The sequence below is a fragment of the Delphinus delphis genome, chromosome 7 (genome assembly GCF_949987515.2).
Source record: "Delphinus delphis chromosome 7, mDelDel1.2, whole genome shotgun sequence".
Lineage (NCBI taxonomy): Eukaryota > Metazoa > Chordata > Mammalia > Artiodactyla > Delphinidae > Delphinus > Delphinus delphis.
This window is the reverse complement of record NC_082689.1, coordinates 78,459,749-78,485,454: the sequence shown is the minus strand read 5'-3', so window position 1 is coordinate 78,485,454 and position 25,706 is coordinate 78,459,749. Positions and strand designations below refer to the sequence as shown.

At 37.5% G+C, this 25,706-nt stretch overlaps 2 protein-coding genes across 2 annotated transcripts in view; both read right to left on the bottom strand.

Moving 5' to 3' along the window:
* The window catches only part of NEB (nebulin), a 274,918-nt gene extending 271,402 nt beyond the window's left edge, over positions 1-3,516 (bottom strand). Inside the window, exon 1 of the mRNA XM_060016820.1 lies at positions 3,402-3,516. The gene's annotated coding sequence lies outside the window, so the exon portion shown is untranslated. The remainder of the gene's footprint in view (positions 1-3,401) is intronic.
* ARL5A (ARF like GTPase 5A) lies at positions 1,944-24,973 on the bottom strand. Its single transcript, XM_060016819.1, has 6 exons — positions 24,633-24,973; positions 14,556-14,616; positions 13,950-14,097; positions 11,756-11,839; positions 6,680-6,831; positions 1,944-3,727 (listed from the first exon to the last, which is right to left on the bottom strand). Exons 1-6 carry the CDS (start codon positions 24,676-24,678, stop codon positions 3,679-3,681), a joined length of 540 nt encoding a protein of 179 aa, XP_059872802.1. The 5' UTR covers positions 24,679-24,973; the 3' UTR covers positions 1,944-3,678.
* Between the last annotated feature and the right edge of the window lie 733 nt (positions 24,974-25,706).

The following is a 25,706-nucleotide window of genomic DNA, read 5'->3' as shown; positions in this document are numbered from 1 at the left end:
ATCCCTTTCACGTCTACCCAGTAGCTCAAGGAGCTGGCACTCTAGGTAGTTCTCTTATCTTTCTGAATCTACCTTTCGGTGTGAGAAGCTAAAATTAAGTAGTATTATAATGTTAAATAGAGTATAATTTAAAGGACTCTACTGCTGGTATGTATTTATGTGCTGTACACACAGCAAGCCAGTCTTGTGATGTACTCAACAACTCTAATAATACTCTCTAATGAGCAAAGTGCAAATCAATGAATCAAGCCAGTGGAGGATAGCAAAGAACCAGAGAACCAACTTAGAAACTAGTAGTTTGGAGAACAGTGGATATGGGTAAAGTTTAGAATATCTCCAGGACCAAGATAATATATCTTCGTTGATGGGCAATGAAGATACCGGAGAGCAGGGGATGGCTGAGCTATGGGAAAGCCAATCCTAAAGCAAGAAGTTCCAGATTACATTTGGACAGTGGGAGTATTCAAAGTTAAGTCATGCAAAGAAACCTTGTCTCTACCCAGCCTTGAAAGATGGATTGATTCTAGGATATGACTGGGTAACTGAGAGAAGATGATTCCAAAGTCCACAGATAATCTGGGATGTGCTATTACCCCGTATATACAAAGTAGAACACACTACAGATATATTCCCAAAAATGCCTGCAGAGAAAACTAGAAATCTGTCTACAGTTTTTCTATGTGCATTAATATAAACAAATGTTGAGGTTGTCTGTACTGTATGTGGTTGCTGCAGTCACAGCAAGAGATGTAAAGTGCCTGTGAGGGGGGACAACAGAATCCCATTTCTAGATATCTTAATACTATACACTCAGACAGAAAAGAAAAGAACATCTCAGGGACTTCCGGCCCTTCCTCAGTGCCCTGCACTTCTCTGTGATCTCACTGTCACTACCTACTAGGCACTTCTTGAAGGCCAGAAAACAGAAACTCTTTTCTATTCCATGCCACGCTTCTAAAATCACTTTACCTGCATTAAAAATGCCAGACAGCAGTGCTGAAGCACTTTTTTATTCTTAAGGCAAAATGTCATATTCCCTACCCACTTTCCCCTGCCTCGCAAACTACCTGCCTTCAATGTATTCTTTGCCCATCCATGAGGGCCAAAGAAGATAGAACTGAAAAATTTCAAACAAGAATCCTTATTAGACTGTGTAAGATATACTTCCTAAATGCAATATGACAAAATTAAACATATTTAAATGCGTATAGCAATATGGTTACTTTTACGAAGATATCAAGAGAAGTTACACAACTTTCAATATTAGTATCAAACACAGGATATTTAAATCCAGCCACATGTACAGAGGTATGAAGCTTTGTTCTTTTCAAAGCTGAGCATAATAACCCTAAATAAAATGTTTGTTTATACCCAAAAGTAGCATATTAAAAAAACAAAAGCATTGCCCTTTGCTTAATTCCACTTAAAAACTACATATAAATCACCAATATGACTATTCATGAGGCTCTCCATGTTATTTGGAAGTAATACTGTTACAATGATTTCGATGTATTTTCGTACACAAATTTAAAAAGTTTTTTCCCATTGTAATTTTGGTTTTATGCACAAGTATAAAGGTACCACCTTTTTTCTAATGCTTGGCCTGGAGGGTAGAATGTAACGAAAAAAGCATGTTTCATAAATGTGGTAAAAGATTTCATGCATGCTCATGATGCCATGTCAATTGCTAAACCAACTGTAACAATGTAGTACATGCTTTAAACATCCAATTAAGAATAAATTTTGAAAAAAAAAAGAATAAATTTTGGCTAACACCTTGATGACAAGGGAATGTGCTGGTATATTGTTGAACTGATGTGGCAGCAATTCAAGGGACTAAACCATGGTTATTCAAATTAAAAGACAAAAAGGATAAAAGGTGTGGATTTGCTGGGCTACTTTACAGAATATTTGTCTGTGATGACACTGCAACATCAACAAAATAGATTTGGGTTTTTAATATACAAGCAATTTCTTACAGTGATTGAAAAAGTATGAGGACATATGAACAAATAAAGCTTAGTAATTTAGGAGTTACTTTTGTAAAAGCAAGTTCACAAATATTAAAATGTTATACTTGCATTTTGAACATTATAATATAAATATAAAACACAAAACATCTAATTTTAAATGCTGATTTCCCATGCCTGACTTGGATTTATATAACGAGCATTTTATATTTTCTAGAAAGGAACTTTCAAAGTTTTGTCAATACTTAAGAGTATGTACTATTATTTCTCATCAAAATCTTTGAAATCTAAAAGGCTGGTATTAAAAGTAGTTTTTTTTTTTTTCTTGAATATTCTAAAACGTGCCAGTTTGGGATTAGTCACCAGATTTTCAGGGCATGAAAGATATACCAACAGAGTGCCCAAGAATATGTTTTAACACATTTAGGATAAGTTTGTTTACATTTAAAACAGAAATACCTTAGACTTTCAGATGCTGGGGAAAAAAAAAAAAAAACCTAGCAAACATAAAAGGTTTTGGGGCCAAGTTACTTCTTAGTAAAAATCATACATTATGTTGATCAATATTTAAACCAAATTCTTAAAAGCATTAAAAAGGATTCATATTTTGTAATTGTCAAACAATGCATTCATGTGGTTTAAGATGATAGAGGAAAACTTACAGACACACAAAAAAACCCTCAAACTATTCCAACTCCTAAGTTAAGAAATAAGAAACTTTCAAATTAAGAAATTATCTTTGTTGCTTAGAAAATATGCTTTACTTTTCATCTCAAATTGACTTTTAAATGCTTGACATACAATTTAATATCTAAGAAGACTGTAGCTAAATTATTTGATAATATTTATAGTGTGATACTTCTTCTCTGGGTAGACATATTTCATGCAACAGTTTCCAATTAATGCTGGAAAAAAATCACTTGATAATTTTAATCACAATTAATGATTAACTGAAAATAGATTAACAATTTACTCAGTAAATTTAGATGGCATAAGGTCCAGTAAAGGGAGCAATCTGGTGATTGCTCAATGTGCAATTCTGCCCATAAGTAATACTAAGTCAAGAATATGACAGATATTTCACTCAGCTGGACTACATGTTTCCTTGTATGTGATTTGGTCAACAAAATATTAGGTACACAATGTCAAGCTTTTTCCTTGCTTTTTTGATTTGGGGGTTGCTTAGTATGATACAGAGAACATAGGGGAAGTACAAAATGGCACTTACCACCAATGCCAGTACTCATCTCATTATGGTTATAACTAAGGATGTTATTAATTTTTGTGTTATTTCCTTTTTTTAAGAACATAAATCAAAGCCATTAACTTGAATTTGAGGTATATACATAATACCTACACAACCCTATGCAAAATACTTTTGATAATAAAGCTCTTAAAGTTAAAAATATCCTCCTCTCCCTTTGTACTTACCACAGGCTACACAATGTCCTGAGAGGATTCTTTATGAGAAAAATGTCCATCACAGCTTTAAGACCTTGCTTTGGAAGGAACTAATGAGAAAGCAGATGGAAAGGTGAGACTTCATCTTTGTTTTCAAACAAGTGGTCTTAATTGTTCTTCTTATAGAAAAAGTTTAACTGTTTAAATCAGTTTATTATAAATATATCTAAACCATTAATTTTTGCAGCTTTCAGGTAAAGTCCAGCACTTCATTTATACAAAGTCTATGAGAACAGGTCAGTAGAGATCATCTAATCTTAAGTCGTGACATCATCCATTCAAGTCCTTGGCATAATCTATAAAGAAAATAAAATATCTTGATTAACTAAGATATTTTAGCTATGAACTAAAAAGCTATGAACAGCAAACTAAAAGAAGATATCATTTTTCATCTACCTAAACAAAAAAGATTAAAAAATCAGTAATATTCAATGTTGGTGCTATTGTGGTGAAGCCATACTTTCACAGAGTGCATCCGTATATTTTTGGTTCTGTTATGTCTCTAGTGCCTAGAATACTGCCTGACACATACAAGGAGCTCAATAATTACACAGTGAATGCCCACAGAAAGTAATTTAGCAAGAAGTATCAAAAATGTTTAAAATATCAATACTCTACCCCTTTTTCTACTTTCAGAAATGTATCCTAAAAAATAATCAGAGATAAAGACAGGTTTATGTATTTCGACTGTTCATGAAAGCATTCTTAATAGGAAAAAGTAAAATTTATATGTCTGGCAACAGAGGAAAAATTTAACAAATTATGGAACATTCATATGATGAAATATTAAAAACTTCCTTTCAAAGACTATTTTACAATATGATAAAATGCTCATGATATAAATGAAGTAGAAATGACAGGATATTAAATATATAGTAGAGTTGTTAAAACAAAGTATGCACACAATATTTGTTACATCTATATATTTTAAAAATCTGAAAGAAATAAAATCTCACATCACTAACACCAGTTACCACTGAACAATGGGTAATTGAGCATAATCCAAAATACAGAAAGAGATATTCATTGTAGTAAAAGAATCTAAATGTTTAGTAAGAGAGAAATGGCTGTACATATAATTTTATAAGAAAATGAAGGACTGTTATGAAGCATTAACCGTTATCTACAAGGAGCTTTTATAGATATGAGAAGCTATGCTACTATATTAATACTTAAAAAGCCAGAACTCAGATTTTTGTATAGCAGTCTAACAATGTAAAAGATGATAGAAATAGAAGGGAAAAAAGGGCAATGAGGTAAATAAGTGGTTGTTTTGGTGTTAGCCCATACTTTTCTGCCATTACTCGATTCCTTATTTTTAAACTACTCATAGAAAATGATACAAAATAATAAGAATAATAGGTGAGTAAATTATTTAATTCCAAACTGTTAAAGGTATAGTAGTTACTTAACAGCCAAGTAGAAACTGCGCTAAGCGCTTAATATCCATTATCTTCATTAATCTTCACAACACTAAGACCAGAGCCCTTCCCATATTACAGAGGGAGCCCAGGCTTAGAGAGGTTAGCAAATGGCAGAGATGGGAGTCAAAATGTCACCAATACTAAAACCAAGCATTTAGACCAAGGTGGTCAGACTGCACAGGGAAACAACAGTACCCCCCAAACCAAACATTTCCACTTGCCAACTGCTGCAAATGGAAGTCTACATAGATCCCAAACTGAAAAGATACCATCATCTGTTGATGTCCCCTTTCAAAAATAAAAATGCCAGAGTTCATATGTATCCTAATGATATATTTTCCACACAATTACTCAAAGTATATAAGTTGAATCTTTTATCAATCCTAGATGATTTGTCTTTGCTGTCAAATTTAGTATTATAATCAGTGCTTTTGCCTAAAGACCTTTGATAGACAAAGATAATATATAAAGATATACCTATATCTATATATGCATCTTGACATGTATTAAACTATTTGACAAAGAAATATGTAAAAGATATTTTTACTTAAATAAGTATGTGGACAATTGGTATTGTCTGATTTTTTTTTTTAATGAACAGATTTGCTTCTTTGAGGATCTAATTATGCTCTTCCAAATATCTGTAATCAGGTAACAGTGGCTTCTATTACACTAAGATTCAGCTTCATCTCCAATTTAATTCTTTTTTTTTTTTTTTTTTTTGCGGTACGCAGGCCTCTCACTGTTGTGGCCTCTCCCATTGCGGAGCACAGGTTCTGGATGCACAGGCTCAGGGGCCATGGCTCACGGGCCCAGCCGCTCCACGGCACGTGGGATCTTCCTGGACCGGGGCACGAACCCGAGTCCCCTGCATCAGCAGGCGGACTGTCAACCACTGCGCCATCAGGGAAGCCCCCCAATTTAATTCTTTTTTTTTCTCTGCTTTTAAATATATACATGAAGGCTTCTAAATAAAGGTCTTAAATTTGGGGTTGAGGTTCTTCAGGTGTCAGGAAAGGGCAGAAGCTTGTGGCATAGATACATGAGTTTACCTGAAGTGGCAGAAATTCCCTTCCTTTTAAGACCACAGTGAAGAGTAAACCAAACATTGAATTACTGACACTATCTATCTATGCCACGTATAGAGTATTTTATGTTATATATCTTACATATAACAATGCTAACAACCACTGTCTTCTTGAAATCCTTTCATCTCTGGGCATTAGACATGGGCAAAATTCTACTGCAGGCACCCCCTCATGCCACACTCTCTCCAATTCTAACTCTTTTATTTTTTTTAAGTGCAGCAACTCCCTCTTGACAGCACTGATGGCATATCCACACACTAGTCCCACATGCAAATCTTCTTCTATTTCAGCTTCTTTATGCATAAAATGTGAATTAAAAACAACTGGTCTACATGATTGTTAGGAATAAATGAAACACTCTATAGAAAGCACTCAAGGCAAGGACATGCTCAGCAAGTGTTAGTTCCTTTCTTAGACTATAAGTCAGCACCGCCAGTGCAGGAACTATTTCCTGACTTCTCCAGACTCATGACAAGCCCATTTCTCAGAATTCCTACAGCAACTCTATCATCCATATGCTCACATGCTTTAGTTCAGTATGTTTATGTGTATTCTGTGTATGTTGTGTTTAATTCTTTACAGAACCAAGCTAAAAACTCTCTCACTGTAGACATGGACTATGTCTTACAACTTTCCCTTACGAAGTTCTGTACATGGTAACCTTAAATATTTGATTTTAAAAAGAAATACATGTTTCAAAGTTAAATACATGCTATTCATGAAGAAGACATCTTACCCCTCGCCAGTAAGAGCACAGCATGCCTGGACATGCCACTGGTGATCTTTAATAGAAGTTAGTTTCAAAAACTGGGAGATTTCTGCTACAGTCATGCATTCTTTAACATCTTGTTTATTAGCAAAGATTAGCAATCCAGCTTTCCTTAGGTCCTATAAAAGCAAACAAAACTGTAAGGGCCAGTTCATTTTTTTCATACATTTTCCAACTTAATTAACAGATTATATATGATAACCTTTGTAACCCAGAATTTCTCAACTACTTGACATAAAAGTATCTCATAGCTCTTATGATGGAAAGTAAATATCAAACTGAACACATTTAAATAAATCAATCTATACTTGTATGGATTTATGTATTTCTTACATTCCTAGATTACATTTTTATGGTCCAAAGTGCAGTATTTTACAAACAGTCACATCTTCCAATTTAATACATATCTAACCCTTTCCCCAACCCAAAACTTCTACGGCTACTAAGAACTACTCTTTAGCATGGGACTCAAGAGCTTTTCAAAATTCTACCCCAGTCTATACTGTAGGTATAGGTATCTATACTTAAAGTTACAACCTTCTTCCCAGTTTATTTAGGAAATAAACTAACTCATTATATACAATATACACCTTAGGCCTTAGGACTTTTCTCAATTGGAAGGTGCTAACCTAAACCAATCTTATTCATCTTCTGAGATCTAGCTCTTCTATCTTTGTCCATGAAGATGTGTTAGATTTGAATATTTGATAGGGCATTCTTAGACTACCATTAAACTTATCAAATTTCCCAATTAGATAGTAAGTTCTACCACTTCTATGCTTCAACTCTGAGGTAAGTTCTTTTAACTTTTCTGAATCTGTTCCTCATAACTAACATTTATTGAGTATCTAATCTGAGCAAGTCACCCACGATACTAACCATTTCCCGAATAAAATCTCTTTAATCCTCACAAGACTGTTACAAGATACGCTTTACTATTCCCATTTTACAGATGAGGAAACTAAGACTCAGATGTAAGTAACTCATACAGAGTCACATAACTACTCAATAACAGAGCCAGGTTTGAGCTGAGATCTGCCTACTATAGCTGTTGCCCCTCATCTGTAAAATGCTGAGACCACCACCTACCTCCTGGGGATGTAGTTTGAATGAACAAATTACTATATTTAAAGCACTCAGTTCAGTACCTGGGTTTGGCGACAGTTCAACAAATGTTAGTTCACTTATTGCTCTGCAAATGAGGATTAGCTTTACCCTTGTGCATGCCCCCAAATGACTGATGTAACACTCTACTCACAAAGCAGACCAAAGGTTCTACGTCTCCTTTTGCTGTACTCTACCTTCCCCTCTCTCAACCATTTTTACAGCCGGGAGCTTCCTTGATAACCTATAGAAAGTTATGAACCTTTCCCTCATAAAAATGTATATATGTTTATGTCAAAAAAAGTTTATGTATGATTTTAGGGTGTTAATAGATATCCTAAAGTCCATTCGTGGATCCTGGGCTAAGAAACTATGATGGATGCACTCAACAAGTGGATTAAACTCTCATAAAATTCTGCCTATATATTTTAAGAGATACTGAGGAAACTAAGGTTTTGGGCTATGTCTGCAAGTTTTCACAGCTGTGTTGAATGCCACCTTCTTCTTAGGGATCTTACTGGAATATTTTGGTTTCAATCATGTGTATGTGTGTCTGAAGCAAGAAAGTGTTCAGTAGGTTTAAACTGACATTGCTCCACATTATTTTACTCTTGTTAGAACAGAGTTTCCATGACTTCTTTGATTCTTTCTGATGCAAATAAAAAATATAAGTAGTAAATTTCTTATTTGGTTAAAAGGAGTTCTGCAATATGCTTTATATAACAAAGGAGGCTGGCTTAGTTACAGTGCCCTCTGCAGGATGGCAACTACACTACTACAGATAAGGACAGAGTTACTTGAATAGCTTGGTCAGAAAGGGATACTCTAGAACATTAAGTTTTAAGACCTCCTATTCAATTTGTTTCAGCTATAGTTCAGTTCATCTGTCTATTTATATAAGGCAAAAATTTGAAGGGATGAACTATAACTAGTACACATATACATTATCAAGTATATGGATATTTTTTCTCTTATCCTAATCAGAACATGGAACAGTTATCAATAGTTGATATATGGCTGAATCATTGAGTAGATGGACTTTCCATGGGATTTAATTCCTATCTTCCTATCGTCTAGGTTTCACTATCTCTTGCCAGTGTGTGTTGAAATCTTTTATATAGGTCAGGATTGCTAATGCTGGCATGTTCAGAGAACAAACACACTTTAGAAATATCTGACAACAGAAATACTTGGCACAAGTTAGGACACAAAGTTTATGCTATTTTATTTACAAGTAACCTATCTTCATCACTTTTAGTAACAAAATTATTTGGAGAAGCCCCTGGACTGAAAATTGGAAAACGTAAGAAATAAAAAGTCATTTACTGAAAGGTCTAAAGAAGAGAAAAGAAAAAAAATCCATATTGAATGTACTTTTTCTAGATTTCACAGGCTCAAACTTTTTTATTTAGGGTTCTTGATTTTTTTTTAAGCTATATTACCCACTTTTAAATATTTAGGAAGAGAGGAAAGAAAATATTCCTTTACTTTTTATTAAATAACCTCACAACCAATTATGCATTATGATAATAGTAGAAAAGAGATACATTGGGTTAAGGCTGTTCAACTTGACTTAACACGAGGTCAAAGTACAAGGTAAACAGCGTCTTTTGTACAACACCCATTTTAAACACTTTGAAAAACTTCTGCTACATATCTCTGCTACGTATCAACTTCTGTTCTTCAGAGTCTAAAAATATTTTTTAGTTTAGTCAAGAAAATGAATAACAGCACATGAAACATACTTATTTAGCATCTTCTATATGCCATATGTAGTTGTCAGTTTGTTTCGCAAAGCTTCCTTTGTGAAGATAATTCCTAGAAGTTGAGTCATTCTGAATAAAATTCATCTATCCTTTTGTCTTTGGAACTTTTTAAAAATTCATGAGCGTCAAAGTTTTATGCTTCATTTAAGATGAAGCTTTCAGAAATGAATTTACATGTTTTATAGCTTTGTATTTAGTAATACATAGAATCATTACTGGTGATGATAATACGACTCTGTTGGTTTTTGTGGTATGCAAGAAACATCTGACCAACCCATGTCAAAGTTTGTTTTTCACACATTCTCATCCTTGATCCGGATGTCCCCCCCTCTCCAGAACTCTGCCTATTTGGCTCTTCCTGACCCTATTAAGTGGCTTACTCTAGCTCCCAAGTTCATCTGTAATTCCCTTCTTCTCTGGTAATCTCATCCCTTCTCCTATCACTTTCCAGCTAGGCCCTATTTCTGGCTTTTACTTTTTTTTCCCAGCAAAGAGCCTGAATGACGTGAATACCTAAATTCAAGTCCCATAAACTACTGGGCCTCAGCGTACTAATCCATAACAGATGAGGTTAATTGATCTATCCAAGTTAATGACCCAACTTATAAAATTCAATGACTTTGAGCCCTACTATTGGGCTTTTTATAATACTGATCCTCCTACATCCTGGCCAATTAGAGTAAGAATCAAATAGGGAGGCTACCTGTTTGCAGAGTAAAAAATATAGTCAAGAGACAAATACATTTTGTGTCTTATTTTTCTTTTTCTAAAGTCTTCATAAAACAACAATAAAACAACCTTTTGGTATAAAATGAAGAATGATGTATTGTTGTAAAATGCAAAGGGGAAATTTTAAAAAATCCTTAGCCCCCTGCCTCTTTTATTGCTTACTGTTTCTCAAACTAGAACTGAAAGCTGTTAAATACATGTACAAAGGCAAGATGTGTTTTTTTGTAAAAACCCCAAAGGGTTTAGCACAACTGCTAGAATCAGTCCAAAACAGGGGAAGGTGCATCTTGGTGGGTATGATCACCACAAGCAAAACATAAACTTCAGTTTACATAACCACTTTACCAAGTTTCCTTACGTCTGAAACATACCAAAATTCTTAATGAAAATCTCAGAAGCAAATCATTGAATCAATATTAAAATTAATATAAAACTTCATTACAAAGATATCCCAGTTTTCTTAAGCTTTATTAAAATTCCACTGAATATTAACTTTTCTATTTCCACCTTTGAGTTGAGAAAGTAACATCTGCAATAAAAGGCATGCAAAAATAATCAATTGCCACTACAGTCAGCCCTCCTTATCCGTGGGTTCTGCATTCAGATTCAACCAACCTCGGACTGAAAATATTCAGGAAAAAAAAGTTCCATAAAGTTCAAAAAAGCAAAACTTGAATTTGCTGCACGTTTTCATAGCATTTACATTGTATTAGGTATTATAAGTAATCTAGAGATGATTTAAAGTATACCGGAGGATGTGCATACCGGTTATATGCAAATACTACGCCATTTTATACAAGGGACTTGGACATCCTCAGATTTTGGTATCCGTGGGCATCCTAGAACCAAAACTCTGCTGATAGAGAGATATGACTGTATTATAAATATTATATGATTTTACAGTTATTATTATCATTACTGACTATATTATTCAGTTTATGTAATTTTCAAATTATGCTACCAGTAATATTTCTCAAGGACTAAGAAAATGTGGCTAGTTATAACAGTTTTGTTCAGTTAAATAAACAATATCAGAGACCTATGAGCAACAAATTTAAATATTAGTCAGATAACTGAGTTACAATCAAGACTCGCTGTGTGTCCCTGACACTGTAAAATCTCATTTCTAATGATAATCGTCTATATAATTAATCTATTTAAAATGCAAAATGAAAGTCAACTTAGGTCTTTTTGGCCAGGAAAACTTCTAGACCAAATTTATCTAAGACGAATGGAATTAAAATACTACAATTGACTCCTCAATCTTTCTGCTGCTTCCAGATATGCTTCCAAGTTGGAAAGTGTCAAAATTATAAAGCAGGCATGGCCAGCAGATAAAGAATTTTTTTAAAAATTTGAAATAGTATGCTCATGAGAAAGTAGAAAGGACAAAGGTGATAGAAATATCCCACCCCCGTACATCTAATGCCAGAATCCTACTTACCTCATGGGCTAACATTTTATAGAGTTCTTCTCTAGTTACAGAAATCCTTTCTCTGTCTGTACTGTCCACAACAACTATTACAAACTAAAATTACAAAACAAAAAAATCATTAGTGATTACATAATTTGATATTTGTAAAATTTATCAAGTGTTTATTTGATTTACAGGCTAACAGCTATCAAGAAATTAGAACCTTATGGTATGGTATTACTGGAAAACCAGAGATACCCGCTATACTTGGTGAAACCTAAAGGTCTGATCCTGAATTCAGACATATTTACTAATTTTTAAGAGAAAGTAAAAGACAATATGATGTTATCATTCTTCTAGAATATTCTGCTAATATTCTAACCAATATGTAACATGTTTGTTTTCTAAATTAATATCTTGAATGCTAATGGGCCTATTTGCACCATAAGTCAGTAAGACAAAAATATGATCCTAAATTTAAGTTACTTCAAGACAGACATTATTTATTAATGTCAATTTAAAAATCTAAAAGAGGGCTTCCCCGGTGGCACAGTGGTTGGGAATCTGCCTGCCAATGAAGGGGACACGGGTTCCAGCCCTGGTCCAGTAAGATCCCACATGCCCTGGAGCAACTAAGCCCGGGCGCCACAACTACCGAGCCTGTGCTCTAGATCCCACCAGCCACAACTACTGAGCCTACGTGCCACAACTACTGAAGCCCGTGCGCCTAGAGCCCGTGTTCCGCAACAAGAGAAGCCACGACAGTGAAAAGCCCACGCACCGCAACGAAGAGTAGCCCCCGCTCACCGCAACTAGCGAAAGCCCACGCACAGCAACAACTAGAGAAAGCCCGCGCACAGCAACGAAGACACAACACAGCCAAATATAAAAACAAATAAATAAATTAATAAAAAAAATCTAAAAGGGTATGCGTATGAGAATAAAGTAATGTGACAGTTAAAGAAATCAATTTTTAAAAAATCAACAAATTTAAAGAATAAATCTATATCGAAAACCATGCTCTCTTCCTTATATAAGTGGCGTAACTCTTTCCTGAACTGACGATGAGACCAGATGCAATCAAAGACTCGAAAGGAGCTGTGCAGGACTGAGCTACAGTGTGCCTCTTCTTCAATTCCATGAACACCAAAAGGCACCAGGGAAACAGAAGCAGATATAGTTGCTTTATGATGGCATTTGTTATGCCCAAGTTAATTCTGACTGCCTATTATTAGTATGTGCTATTTATTGTTTAGAACTAGCTTTTCATTTCCAAATAAACCACAGTAATTTACAGGATCTTTTCTATTCTTCAGATTTCATCAACCATAATGCAGAAGGATAATAGAACCGCTACTTTCCCTCTTCTCTCACTTGAGACCTTACTGATACGTGGTTTTATCACTATAACACCTGTTCTACTCCAAGTCTTCTTAACAAAGCTATTAATTTTCAAGGTGTTGCCATGAACTTGATACCTGCAGCGTTTTATATAGGAATACTAATTATATATACTCCTCTTTCTCCAAAAGACATAATCAAATGCTTAATGGAGTGTTAGGGGATCAAGTCATTAGAGACACTTAATAGTGTCTTACTGACATAATATTCATCTGTATATACATTTGGAGATTTATTAACTTATAATCAGCACTACAAAAACAACTGTCACAGCCCTTCATCTTATAAGGTCTATATAGTGAAGCTCTCAAACGTCAGAAATTTTCTCTTGGCAAATAATATGTAAATAAAACACATGATTATGTCTAAATTGCTTTATACTCAAAAGAAAAAGAATTCTTTAATGTGCAATTGTATTGCATAAAAGAAAACACATAGTAAAATTCTGGCCAAGAATTCAAACCATCAGAGCCCTCGCATCTAACTAGGATTTCCTCTACGCAGACATAAATAAATAGTAAGAGAGAAATGGAATTACAAACTGTGAAATGGAATTCTTTATTAAAACAAGTACTTAAGGCAAGCTCTAGGATCAATATAAAATCAGATTAATCAATCACCAATTCTCCCTACAGAGGTTCAATGAGAATGGATATATATAACAATGACCCTGAAAGAGGGAATCAAAGATTCCACTATGTTTAAACTCTACTTATATTAACATACTGTGATATTTCAAAAAGACGAGCTATAAGAGTTCATATCTGGAAGGTGTTTCCCAGGCATTATATTCATAGAAGACTTAGTATATTAAGAAACATACCTCTGTGTTAGTATAGTAAGTGTTCCATGAAGAACGAAGAGATTCTTGGCCACCAATATCCCACATTAGAAAACGTGTATTATTAATCACTATCTCTTCTACATTACTTCCTATTGTTGGGGACGTATGTACAACTTCATTCATAGAACTGGGAAAAAAAAGTTCAAATATATTACAGTTAGCAAGGAAGCTAGATTGTTTGAAAATTTTTCAATTAAGGGATAAGTCAGCATGACCTACTTTTATATTTTGTACCCAAATGTCCCCTTTCCACTAGCTCATAAGAGTGAATGAAGGGTTTAAACAGAGGTGGAGCTAGGTAGTGGACTATCTGGAATACTCTAGATTCATTCCAGGAAACTATAGAAACAAATATTTCTCTACTCTCCACAAGCAAAACAACTGAACAACATGCTCAATGTCATATAAATTTCTAGCTCTCTAGAAACAGTTGCTTAAATTTGGCTCCTGGTTCATGGCCAACCTGCCTTTTTAAAGAGTAACTTGGATTCCATATAATTTTTTATTGCTTTCATTAATCAAATATCTCTCAGGCTGAAAAACTATAAACAATAAAATAAAAAATCTTAAGTAGTTAGTACTTACAATTGGTAAAGGATGGTAGTTTTTCCCGCATTATCCAGCCCAACAATGATAACTTTGTGCTCTGAAAAAAAGAAAAACACCAGTGATTTATTAATCAAAAACAAAAATTTTCCTATTTCACCCATTCTTTCCAGCTATGGTATAATTCAGTACATGGCACTTTATACCTTCTTGTAACTCAAAAGAACATCACAGCAAGACCAGAAGTACGCCATTGGTCTAACCTCCTATCCCCCTCACTCTACATAGAGAACTCTCATCTCATCTCTCTGAAGGAAGCCAGAAGCACTACATTCTTTCCACTCTATGGAAGCCTACTCTCAGTAAAGTATCCCAAATGTAATCACAACAATTTATGGATAACTTGAGGTATAAATGTTTCACATTGGAAACTTAAGTTCTTAAGTTTACCTAACTAAACTTAACTAAGTCACTTAAGTTCTAAATGTGAATTTTAGGCCTTAACTGGGTATGTATAGGTGAGATGGGATGAATGGGAAGGGAAAAAAAGGGCAGCCTTTTAAAGCTGCTGGCAAAAGGCAACTGTAAGCTATCTGAGTACATTTGAACCATAGGGTCTTTCTAACCAAATTTAAGGACCTATAGCTATGGTGGCAGCAGCTTCCTCTCTCCTTGGCTTCTAAAGCATCACTTTTTCCAAGTTTTCTTCCTCTGTCTCTTGATGTTTATTTTTTTCCACTGACTCCTCTTCCTTGGGTCTTCCTTCAAACATTCATGTTTCCCAGAGTTCTCTTCTTACACTCCTTTCACATTTTAACAAGGCATCTTGGGGCCTATCTATTGCCATGCTGTCTAAAAACTATTCTGAAAGACAGCAGTGTGTGGAGAAAGCTAATCTCCAAAGATGGCCTCTGGATATTCATGCCCCTATATAGTTCCCCCCTTAAATCCTGGCTGGTCCTATGACTTGCTTTTAACCACAAGAATGCAGCAGAAGTGATGCTGTATGACTTCCACACCTAGATTATCACACACTTTGCAGCTGCTGCCTGGTTCTAGGACAACTCCCCCTGGGGTAAGCCAGACACCACGTAACAAGTCCGACTACCCCAAGACTGCTATGCATGAGTGAGGAAGCTCAGGCTAATCACGTGGCCTGATCTTGTGGAGAGAGACACACAGATGCCCCCAGCTGTTCTAGCCATTCCAGCTGAGACGCCAGACAGACAAATAGAGAAACCACCTTGGATATGCAGCCAGGTGGAGCTGGAGATGACTCCAGTGCTAGCTGCCATCCAAATGTAATCAAATGAGCCCCAAGCCAGAACTTCCTAACTGAGCTCAGTGAACTCACAGAACCATCAGAGACAGTAATAAATTATCCCTTTAAGTCATAAAATTTATGATTGGCTTGTTACACAGTAATAGATAACAGAAGCAAGATGGAAAAATACATGTGGTTGTGTGACCCTGAGCAAATGACTTATTTCTCTAACTCTTAGCTTCGTCACTGTAAAACAGGGGCAACACTACCTCTCTTTCTGGCTTTATGTCATGATTAAGACAGCACATGGGGTGTGCCTACCACCAAGAAAGACAATTCCTAATCCATGTTCCCAAATGTTTCCTAAGCTCCAATCTACCTAGTGGATACACACAGTGCCACTCAACATAACCAAAAACCCAATATTCAAACCTGTTCCTAATTCTATCTTATTTAACTTGCTTAATAGTATTACCATTAATTCAGATGCCTTTGGAGTCCCTCAACCCGAACATCTAATTTGTCACCAAGTTCTATTCTACCTCAAAAATATATCCCAAACCTGCCTCCTCCCACTGTCCTAGTTGTAGTCCTCCTCATCTCTTACTGTACCTAAGCAGACTATCTCCAGTCCATCTTCCTCATGTTTCTAGAGTAATCTTTCTAGAAACAATAAAGCTCATAATGCCACTGTTATTTAAATGATGGCTCTCCAGTTTGACAGGAAAACAAGGTACAAGTTCTCAGCCTTGTAAATAAAGCCACTCCCAAATGAATAGGCTTCAGCTTTATTACCCCTCACCACTACCGCCAGGTATCTAAGCTGGAGTTCAAGCTGTTCTCCCTACACAAGCTGCCACGTATGTTCACGGCAAACATTTCTCTACCTCTATACTCATGGTTTTTACCTGTGCTGGAATTATCCTCTCCAATTCTCCATTTAAAGAATTCCTACTAATCTTTAAAGTTTAGCTTCCCAAGAAAAATCACTTCCTCCTGCTCTTCTGCCACACCTTGAAGACAGCACTTATAATAATTTACATGTACACTCACTAATCTTCTCAGCTTAATGAGGCACCCTTCAAGTATATAGATCACATGCTAATCATCTTCATATTCCTAGTAACTACAACTTTTTCTGGTGCAAGGCAGGTACTCAGTAAATGCTGAATTAATATTCATTCTATAAATAATAAATGCTAAGGATTATAACACCTAAGAGTAAGGAGATCTTTAAGAAAAAGCTTTTGCAGTCAGGTAGTAGATGTTTTCCAAATAGTTGACATTTACCATAGAGGGAATTCCTAATGCTACATAGGTACCTCCTGTTATACAAAAATACGAAGATCAAGTAAATAGAAAATTTTAATACAATCCATTTTATCCAATCACTTATTTCTTTGAAGAAAGAGCAGGCAGCTTAGAACCACCAGGGTCCTAAACTGACATCACCATGCTCCCCCCACACAGGTTCTTAAAAGTCATTTAAAAAATGCAGGCCCAGTCTATCATCTTTTAGAGATGACTACGGGGAAGGAACTGAGAAAATGAAACTACCTGACAAGTGCAGTTTCTGCCTAAGAAAAAGTATGTAGGGTGACTGAATTAAAATCAGATTACTTGGGGAGCATGGAATCCCATCAAAGGGAGTGTTAAACGCTGTGGTGACTGACAAATCCATCTTCACAGGAGGGCCATACCTGCATCAGGGCCAGATTACTGAGTCCCTGGAGCAGGGTGCCTTTTTACCCGGGAAGTTTTTAAACGGCATGGCAATTTTGCCTGACTATATTTTTCTATGTCCCCAAATTAGGCATTCCCCTTTTGATGACAGATATCTTCTTCAGTTCTAGTAATACAAACAATGTAAACATTCTAATATAAGCAGAATTCATATTGGGCTACACTCTGACCGCTGACTTGGATGAAAGTTTTTTTAGTTTCTCACTTGAATACCAATTTTTAATAATATAATTCTTAAAACGTCAACTTATTTTTAAGTTTCAGGAACATCATTTTGTAAACCCCTATGTATTAGCTGCAGGACTAAATTTAGATAGACTTGCCAGTACTCAGGAAGAAAATACAATTACTCTGACCAATGAGAGAAATGATACTCTAAAAACAGTACAAAATAGGGGCAAAAGCAAACAATACAAATTTAGGCAAGGATCTATGATAAATAACTACAGACTGACTAAAAAATGCATCTGTGTGTATGAATTATACACACAGAGATCACAAATACAAGAGCACTGTCTCTTACAAGGCCCTTAATCACTTAAGGAGGTTAAACACTTATTCTAACCATGCTACCATTTTTCAAAATATTTTGCTACTTTTCTCTTGCCATTGCTTTCAGAGCCTGAGATACACTGTTTTGAACACTCCCAATGGTGTTCTGAAGATGAATTTGATTTTAAAGGGGGAGGGGAGCCACGTGGTATCATCTCAGTCGTAAGGTAAAAGGCAGCTAAGACGATTGTTACCTTTTTGTTGTTAAATGAGGTGTGATTCCTAAATGATATTATTTTTAAATGTGTCTCTAAAGAAATTCTAAAAGGAGTTTCAAAAGGTATTTTGAGTAATAGTAAGATGTATCAGCAGAAAAACTATCTGGCCTCCTTTGCTTTTAAGGTGAAAACCCCATCTGGTTTTGTTTTTTAAAGTGGTCTCCTTAATTTAGCCATGCCCCATTGGACTTATTTCTTGATTTCAAACACAGTACTCTTCTACCACTTCTGTGAGGAAGGACTAACTAGGCAAAAAAACAACAACAACTAAAGAAAGATTCTGTATCATACTTGACCACAAGATGAACATGATAAGGTGAAACTACTGTGAACAAACCACTGTGCAATAAACACACATACACTGAGATAAAGCAGATGGCAGAAGAGGCTCACAACGGGATTCAGGCTCCTCCTTACACAAGTTAGTTGCCAGCTAAGGACAGGATGGAGGGCACAGTTTCAAGACACACCTTTTACAGCCACTGAATGAATGAATGAACTAGAGAGTAAGCTGAAATTAGATAAGATAACCTGTGGTAGATAAAGATGTAAAGTCTCGTTAAGTCTTTCTTCACTAGTACCTAGAAATAAAGGAAGCACACTGGGGAGAGAAGGTTTGGTGGACAATACAGGGCGAGAATTCATGTCTGGCATGGTAGAGAGTAAACAGGAGAAAAGAGTGTCAGAGATGTTGACAGGGGTAGTAAAGAAGCTACTCAAACCACTGTCCATACTGGAAACAACCTCCCTCTTCTGTCTATTTAATTTTACAAACACAATGAATTCCTGTCACCTACAAATGCCATAAATACGCAAACATTCCTCCAAACTCTTAAGACAGAAAGCAGATTTCTAAAGTCATTCAAGTGAATGCAAGCTAACATATTTGAACGCATGAGGGGTTTTTTTAGTGGTCAAAATATTTTAAAAAGAAAAAGAGGAAGAAAGAGTCTCACATCAAGCATGTGCAGAACGTAGAAAATCTCCAAGGAGCCACATGTTCTGTGGAGCAGTCTGAGATTTCTTTGGAGGGCATTCCAATGAGGCCATGATCCAGAGGTCCTTCACCTCTTCACCCCACCTAAACTCCTACAAGCCACATTCAATACCAACTTATATCTACTCCCTCCTAGAACTTGTCTCTATTTGAATATTTGTGTGTTTTTACAATAAAGCACCAATGGCTATATAACAGCTTCCTAAGTCTAAGGTATAGCACATGGGTCACAGTGAGAACTATAAAATTAAGACATAATTGTGCAATGGGCTCAAACATAAAGGTGCTGACTCAATGGTGAAGAGCCAGTTTATCCCCAACAATAGTGTTAGATTATTCACACTTTCTAATACTAAATCAACTTCCTTTGACTATCCTTAGGTTCTTTCACCACCCCAACTTGTGTCTCTCATTACCAGAACAATGTTCTACGGAAAACACAAATTTGTAGCTAAAAACTGTTATAATGCACTTCAAAACAAACATTCCATAGAATATATAATATGTATACAAAGAGATGCTATTACGGGAAAATGTAATAAAACTCTTGGTTATACCAACTCTTTGATGCATGTGATTCATGACAAGTTTACTGCTTAGTATGGTTCTTCTTCTAGAATATCTATGCCATAGCATTCTTGCAGTTTCTCAGATAAGCCAAAACAACTATACACTGTCACAGTGCCTGGATGGAATTTTGAGTTATCACTTAGGCTTTAGTTTCCCAATCAATACTTTACTGTTTTGTCATGAAAATGCTTGTTTCCCTTCTTCACTTCCTTTTGATATATGCAGGCAGCCTAGCAGTTCTGTTTACTGCCAGGTTCTAAGAGTCTATATATATATATATCCTACCAGCTACCAGTCAGTAAATTAAGCAAAAAGAAATGTCACTGTCATCCTGGAGGACTTCTATCTCTGTGAATCATACCAAAGCCAGAAAACACAAATACTACAAATACTAAGGCAGATAAACTGAGAGTCCTCCTGATTCTTCATTCTCACCTCATATCCAAACTATCACTAAGCCCCGTGGATTCTGTCTCATATGGAGCAAAAAATCCATTTCTGTCAGGTTTACTACAGTTCTCTCAGGCCTTAACACAGAGCCTAGAATAAAGCTTGTGCTTAATAAACTATGAGTGAATAAATAAATCAGATTTGGAAGACATAAAGGTTAGAAGGGAGATAACTAATCAAGTCTCTACATACTAAAAATTCAATTTGCAAAATCTAAAAGTATCATCAATAAAAAACAAAGTTGGAAAATAAACTTGCGATTTATAGCAACGGTAGTGAAGTTTCAGGGGGAAGAAACTTCGCTGAATGAAAAGTAACAATTATACAGGGCAAAAGTAGAGATCCAATTAGGAAACATAAACCACATAGCAATTTGAACTTTCAAAGTTTAATTTAAAGAAAATAACTACTACAGAGGATTGGAGTAATGAGGGATTGGCTAACAAGAAGTAACTCTAAAGATTAAAGGAATGACAAATACACGGAGCATTCCCTATCTCTAGGGCTGAGAGCTTCCCCCAATTCCCCAGGACTGAGATGCAGACCTTGCTGAGGGCCGGGCCAGGGCTCACTGAATGTCAGAGAAGTAGCTAAGCAAACTTGCCAGTGGATCTTTCTGGAAATCCTCCCTCTAGGATGCTGGGGAAAACTGTTCATTGGGAGGTATTTCACTGGACGGCCTCCATTCTGAGACCAACCGAAGTGGGTGCTAGAAGAAGCTGCTGCTGACCACTACACAGTGCAAGAGCCAGCCACTCGAGATGTCCACACTGCATGAGCAGGACAGACCCTGCTGAGCAGCACGCCATATCCAGGAAGAAAAATCCTTTCCTCCTTCAGGGTCCCTCCAATGCTGTCTACCGACAGAGCCTAACACCGTGCCAAAGGGCAAAAGAAAAATACTTAAAGGACCCAGTTCTGTATCCACAGAGCATGCAAAAAGGGTGAATTTGGAGCTAAAATTTTTAATAGCAGGCACAGTTCACCCCTTTGGCTACTCAGCTTCTATATGTACTCTTCTGCACTTCTGAATTCCCACACAATGAAAAAAAACAACAGAAGCAGAGGTGGCTTTCCCAGCACCAGGTCTTGCAGCACAGGGAGCTTGTCCAGAACTCATTCACAACGTATCATTCCTTTCCTAAGAACCAATCGGAAGAATGAAACAAGGCTATCCATGAGGAAACTTCACAACTTCTTTCATAGTTCATAGTAGTGTCTGAAAGTTCTTCCTTTTATCTAACACGAATCCTTCTTATACAAAGGAAGTTTTGTTTTGTTTTGTTTCAAGAGCACTAACTCAGGCACTAGACTATCCTGGTTAAAATCTCTATCTAAAAGGTCTATCACTTTTAATTGTAGTGCCTGAAGCAAGGTACCTAATGTTTCTTTGCCCCTTTAAAATGGGGGAGAATATCTGCCTCACAGGGTTGTGGTTAAGAATAAATCAATTAAGACTAAACTGCATGAAACATGTAGAACCTAACGTTGCATGCCAGTATTAACTGCTATTATTTTATCTATAAAGATGAAGTTAGCTTATTTTCTGTCTCCCCACATAAAGGCAGGGGGTCTTGTTTGTTTTGTTCCTTGTCTATCCCCACCATCTAGAACAGTCCTCCAGCACAAAATAGGTGTTCAAAATACGTGTTTAATAAACAAACCGAGTACTGATCGTAAGTCCTTCTATACTAAAAGATACTAATGGCAACTCTTCAAAGTCCTAAAGTTGTAAACACTTATAGTTTAGTAACTGAGAAACACCTTTGGGGGGGAGGGGATTTCATACAAAAAAATGATGCCAGTCACTTCTTTAAGACCAGTGTCAGCAGCATATTTCTGCAGTATTTTAACTCTGGCATTTACCAGTTGCATCGTCTAGGAAAATCATTCCACTGGTACCTCAGTTTCCTCTTTTCAGGAGAAAAGAATAACTACTTCCAAGGACTGTAGAAACTTTTAAAAATGATATATACAACAGCATCTAGGACAAAGTTTGTACCCTACTGATTTAAATATCACCTAAATGGAACCTCTGGTTTTTCAAGTTTGAGCAATATGCAATTAGGTTTCACTGTGTACTCACATTTTAAGCTTAAACTGAAAGAGTTGTTTTAAAGGGAGCTCAAAAAAAATAAAGAGAGAGAGAGAGAGAGAGATGTTACAGTTTGTTTCATCAGCATAGCAAATTCTGCAATCCCCCAAAACTTCCTTCCAACAGTTTATGTGAAAAGAACATAGGACTGTGTTCTGTATCTTCTGAAGGTAAAATAAAGCATCCAAGATATATCTAACACACATATACATACCCAGTTTAATATAGAACTAAAAAGACCAACAAGTACCTGACATTAGATTTAATGCTGAATATTTTTTAAAGTGACCCTGCTGATAAGACAACCACATCATTTAACAGGAGAGAAATAGTTTATTCATATTTTCACAATATTGACATCTAAATTTTTAGAACTTAACTTCATTAATTTCTCTTACTATTAATTCCCAACACTGAAATAAATGTCCAGTCAAAAATTACCACAAAATACAGGTAATAAGAACACTACTCAGCGATTGCTAGTGGTAACAAAGCACACATCATTATTTACTACTGGCAAGTAGCTGTTGGCAAAGTTCTAATTCATTCTTAAGTTACAGAGACAAATAGTTTTATCATTGACTCAAAATAGAAAGTGGAAATACCTAATTTTTCTTGCAGGACTAGAGCTCAATTAACAAGCAAAGCCTTTCTAAATTTCACAGCAGAGTTGAAATACTAGCTTTGCTAAAAATAATACAAAATTATGGATATAAAAACTAGAATAGATCTTATCTACTATAAGCACCACCAGTATTACAGCAATGTTAAGTTTCAATTCTTAAGACCTACATATTAAGTTTTTAGGATTTGTGGGCTCCACAGTCACACAGTCAAGATCCCTGCTGTTCTAGGTGAGACCCGGACCCAGAGAGGTTAAGTGACTGGCTCCCACTCACCCTTCTCTCAACAGAAACAGCTAGCCAGAGACAGTGTAGATTAGAACTGGCTTTCTCCAGTTTATGAAAATTCTCCATATCATTTGAAAATCATTTGAAATACTGCTCTTCCATTCACTATCATGTGATCGACACTATCATCTTTATATTTTTAAAAGATACACTAGAGATCGATCACAAGTTCCAGTTCTGCTCCCTCCCAATCGCCTTCTTACAGCAGCAGCTGGATAACGAAGAAGGAGGCGGAGATGCTTGTACATAATAGATGCCACCATTCATTTAAGTCTTTACTGGAAAACTTTGGGCTATGACACCACCACCAGCTTACACAAGAGAAAAACACAAACTAAGTTACTGACAGCCAGGATGATGAATCACCCTACTTGAATTAAAAAGAACAAAAGTACACCAGTAACTATAGTGTATCTTAATGACTATGGACTCTTTTTGTTAAAATTTTATCTTCTTTCCCCAGTTTTACACTTATTTTGTAACAAATTTCAATAAATCTGATATGCATTTCAAGGCAATGTTTGAGTTTAGATGAACTTAAACATCTCTTTATAATACACTCCATACCTGGTAACTTAGTCGTTACCTACAGTTAACAAACGTTTCATATGATATGATTTTTAAGTGCTTTCGGTGAAACACTTTACCATTTTTTAATCCAGCCCCCCAAAACCTCAAAATAAGCAACACGAGTAGGAAACTGACCTTAAGCTTACAGATATCAATATGGCAAGAAGAGAGAGGACCATCACTACTGAGGATGCAGAAGAATCTCCCCAAAGCGGGGAAGGGCGGGGTGGAGGTGGAGGGCAGGCTCATAAACCTGAATGTACTGGTCAAGCCAAGAGCGATTCCTCAGGTTTTACCGCATTCTGCAATCCTCGGGGGCTCAGTGGTGCGGCTGGGGCCACAACCTGTAACCTTCATCCCAGAGAACCCCAGCATTTCTCAGTGCTGTGCAAACCCAACTGCTGAAGGAAAAAGGACTGAAACGTGGACCAAGCGGGGCCACTCAGGGGCGTCGGACGTGAGGCAAGAAACCCTCTCCACTCCCAATCGAAATCGGAGCAATGGGTGTATTTGAGGCATGATTTCTTCGGAAGCTCTCCTAAGACAAAGGGCTGCGAGTCGGGAGTTTCCCGAGCTGGGAGTGGAAGCGAACAGCCCCAGGGCCCGCAGCCGCAGCAGCCCGCACCCAGCGCAGAGAGCGCGCGCCACCGCGCCGCCCACACTCCGGAAGTATTCGGAGACCCCCACCCACCCGGCCAGGGCTGACGCTCTCCCTAACCCGTACGCGCTCGGCCCGAGCCCCTCACCCTGGTGATTGAACAGTCTCCATATCCTGGTGAAGAGAATTCCCATTCTCGGGCAGCGGACCCCCCTCCAGCCACCCCGGCCGCCTGGCCTCCCCCGGCTCAGGCTCAAGGGGAGGAGAGAGACGCGCCGGAGCCTCCGTCTCTGCCGCTGCTGCTCCCGCGCTGGCCGTCGGCCCGCTTCCTAGGAACCGGAGGGAGGCCGAAGCCCAGGACGCCCTGTCGTGCGCGAGGACCCGCCGCTGCCGCCGCGGCTCCCGCCTGACTCGCGGACATCGCCGCCGCGTTGTCTGCGGCGAGCCTCGCAGGCCACCGTCCTCCCCCAGCTCCTCTCGGGCAGCTGAGGCGGCGACTACCGGGCGAGCGGGGGAGGCGAGGGGCGGGGCGGAGGCCACGGGAAGGCGCAGGCGCGCGGCCGGAGGGGCGGGGTCTGGGAAAGGGCACTCGCCTGGCCCTAGCTGCTGTGCCAAGCCGGACGACCTTCAGGCGGCGGGACTGAGCCACGGGATCCAGGCAATGCGGGCTGCAGGTTGGGGCAGGTGGCTCTGGGCTGCTTGCTTTGGCGTCCCCGCCGAGTTTTGTTTTTTTTCTGCATTTCTTACACAGAGCCAAAATGTGAACATGTCACTGAGTGCCCAGTGCCCATCCCCAACCCTGCACGCACAGAACACCAAAAGTCCCACGTCTTGGCCTTCAAAGACATGGCATTCCATCAGGGGCTCTGAGGGAAGCTGAATACCTCTACCTCTCAAATCTCTTGACCTGGACGCCCTGAAGGGTGGCCTTACCTAAGCGGTCGCCTTATGGCCGTCCTGCACCTCAAGGCTGTTCCCGCTCCACTCCCTTCACTTTCAAATCAATCTTGCCCGAAACAACTATCTTGATCAGTTCACTCCCGTGTTTAAAAATTTTTCGTGGCCACTAAAGCTGTTTTGAGCGGCAGGGGCGTTTGTCTTTAAGGTCTTTCTTCGATTCCAGATCATCTGAGAACAATGATAATTAGTCTCTATTCTTGTTAGAGGCAAGAGTGGGAAAACAAACTGAGGTTGTTTACTTCTTCCCTTCCACAAAGAAACC

Excerpts from the sequence above, each read along its gene's own strand:
- ARL5A (XM_060016819.1), bottom strand. The coding sequence starts at position 24,678 with ATGGGAATTCTCTTCACCAGGATATGGAGACTGTTCAATCACCAGG. Across the intron at positions 11,840-13,949 it reads CTTACTATACTAACACAGAG|TTTGTAATAGTTGTTGTGGA; the intron begins GTATGTTTCTTA and ends TTGTAATTTTAG. Across the intron at positions 6,832-11,755 it reads ATAAAATGTTAGCCCATGAG|GACCTAAGGAAAGCTGGATT; the intron begins GTAAGTAGGATT and ends TTGCTTTTATAG.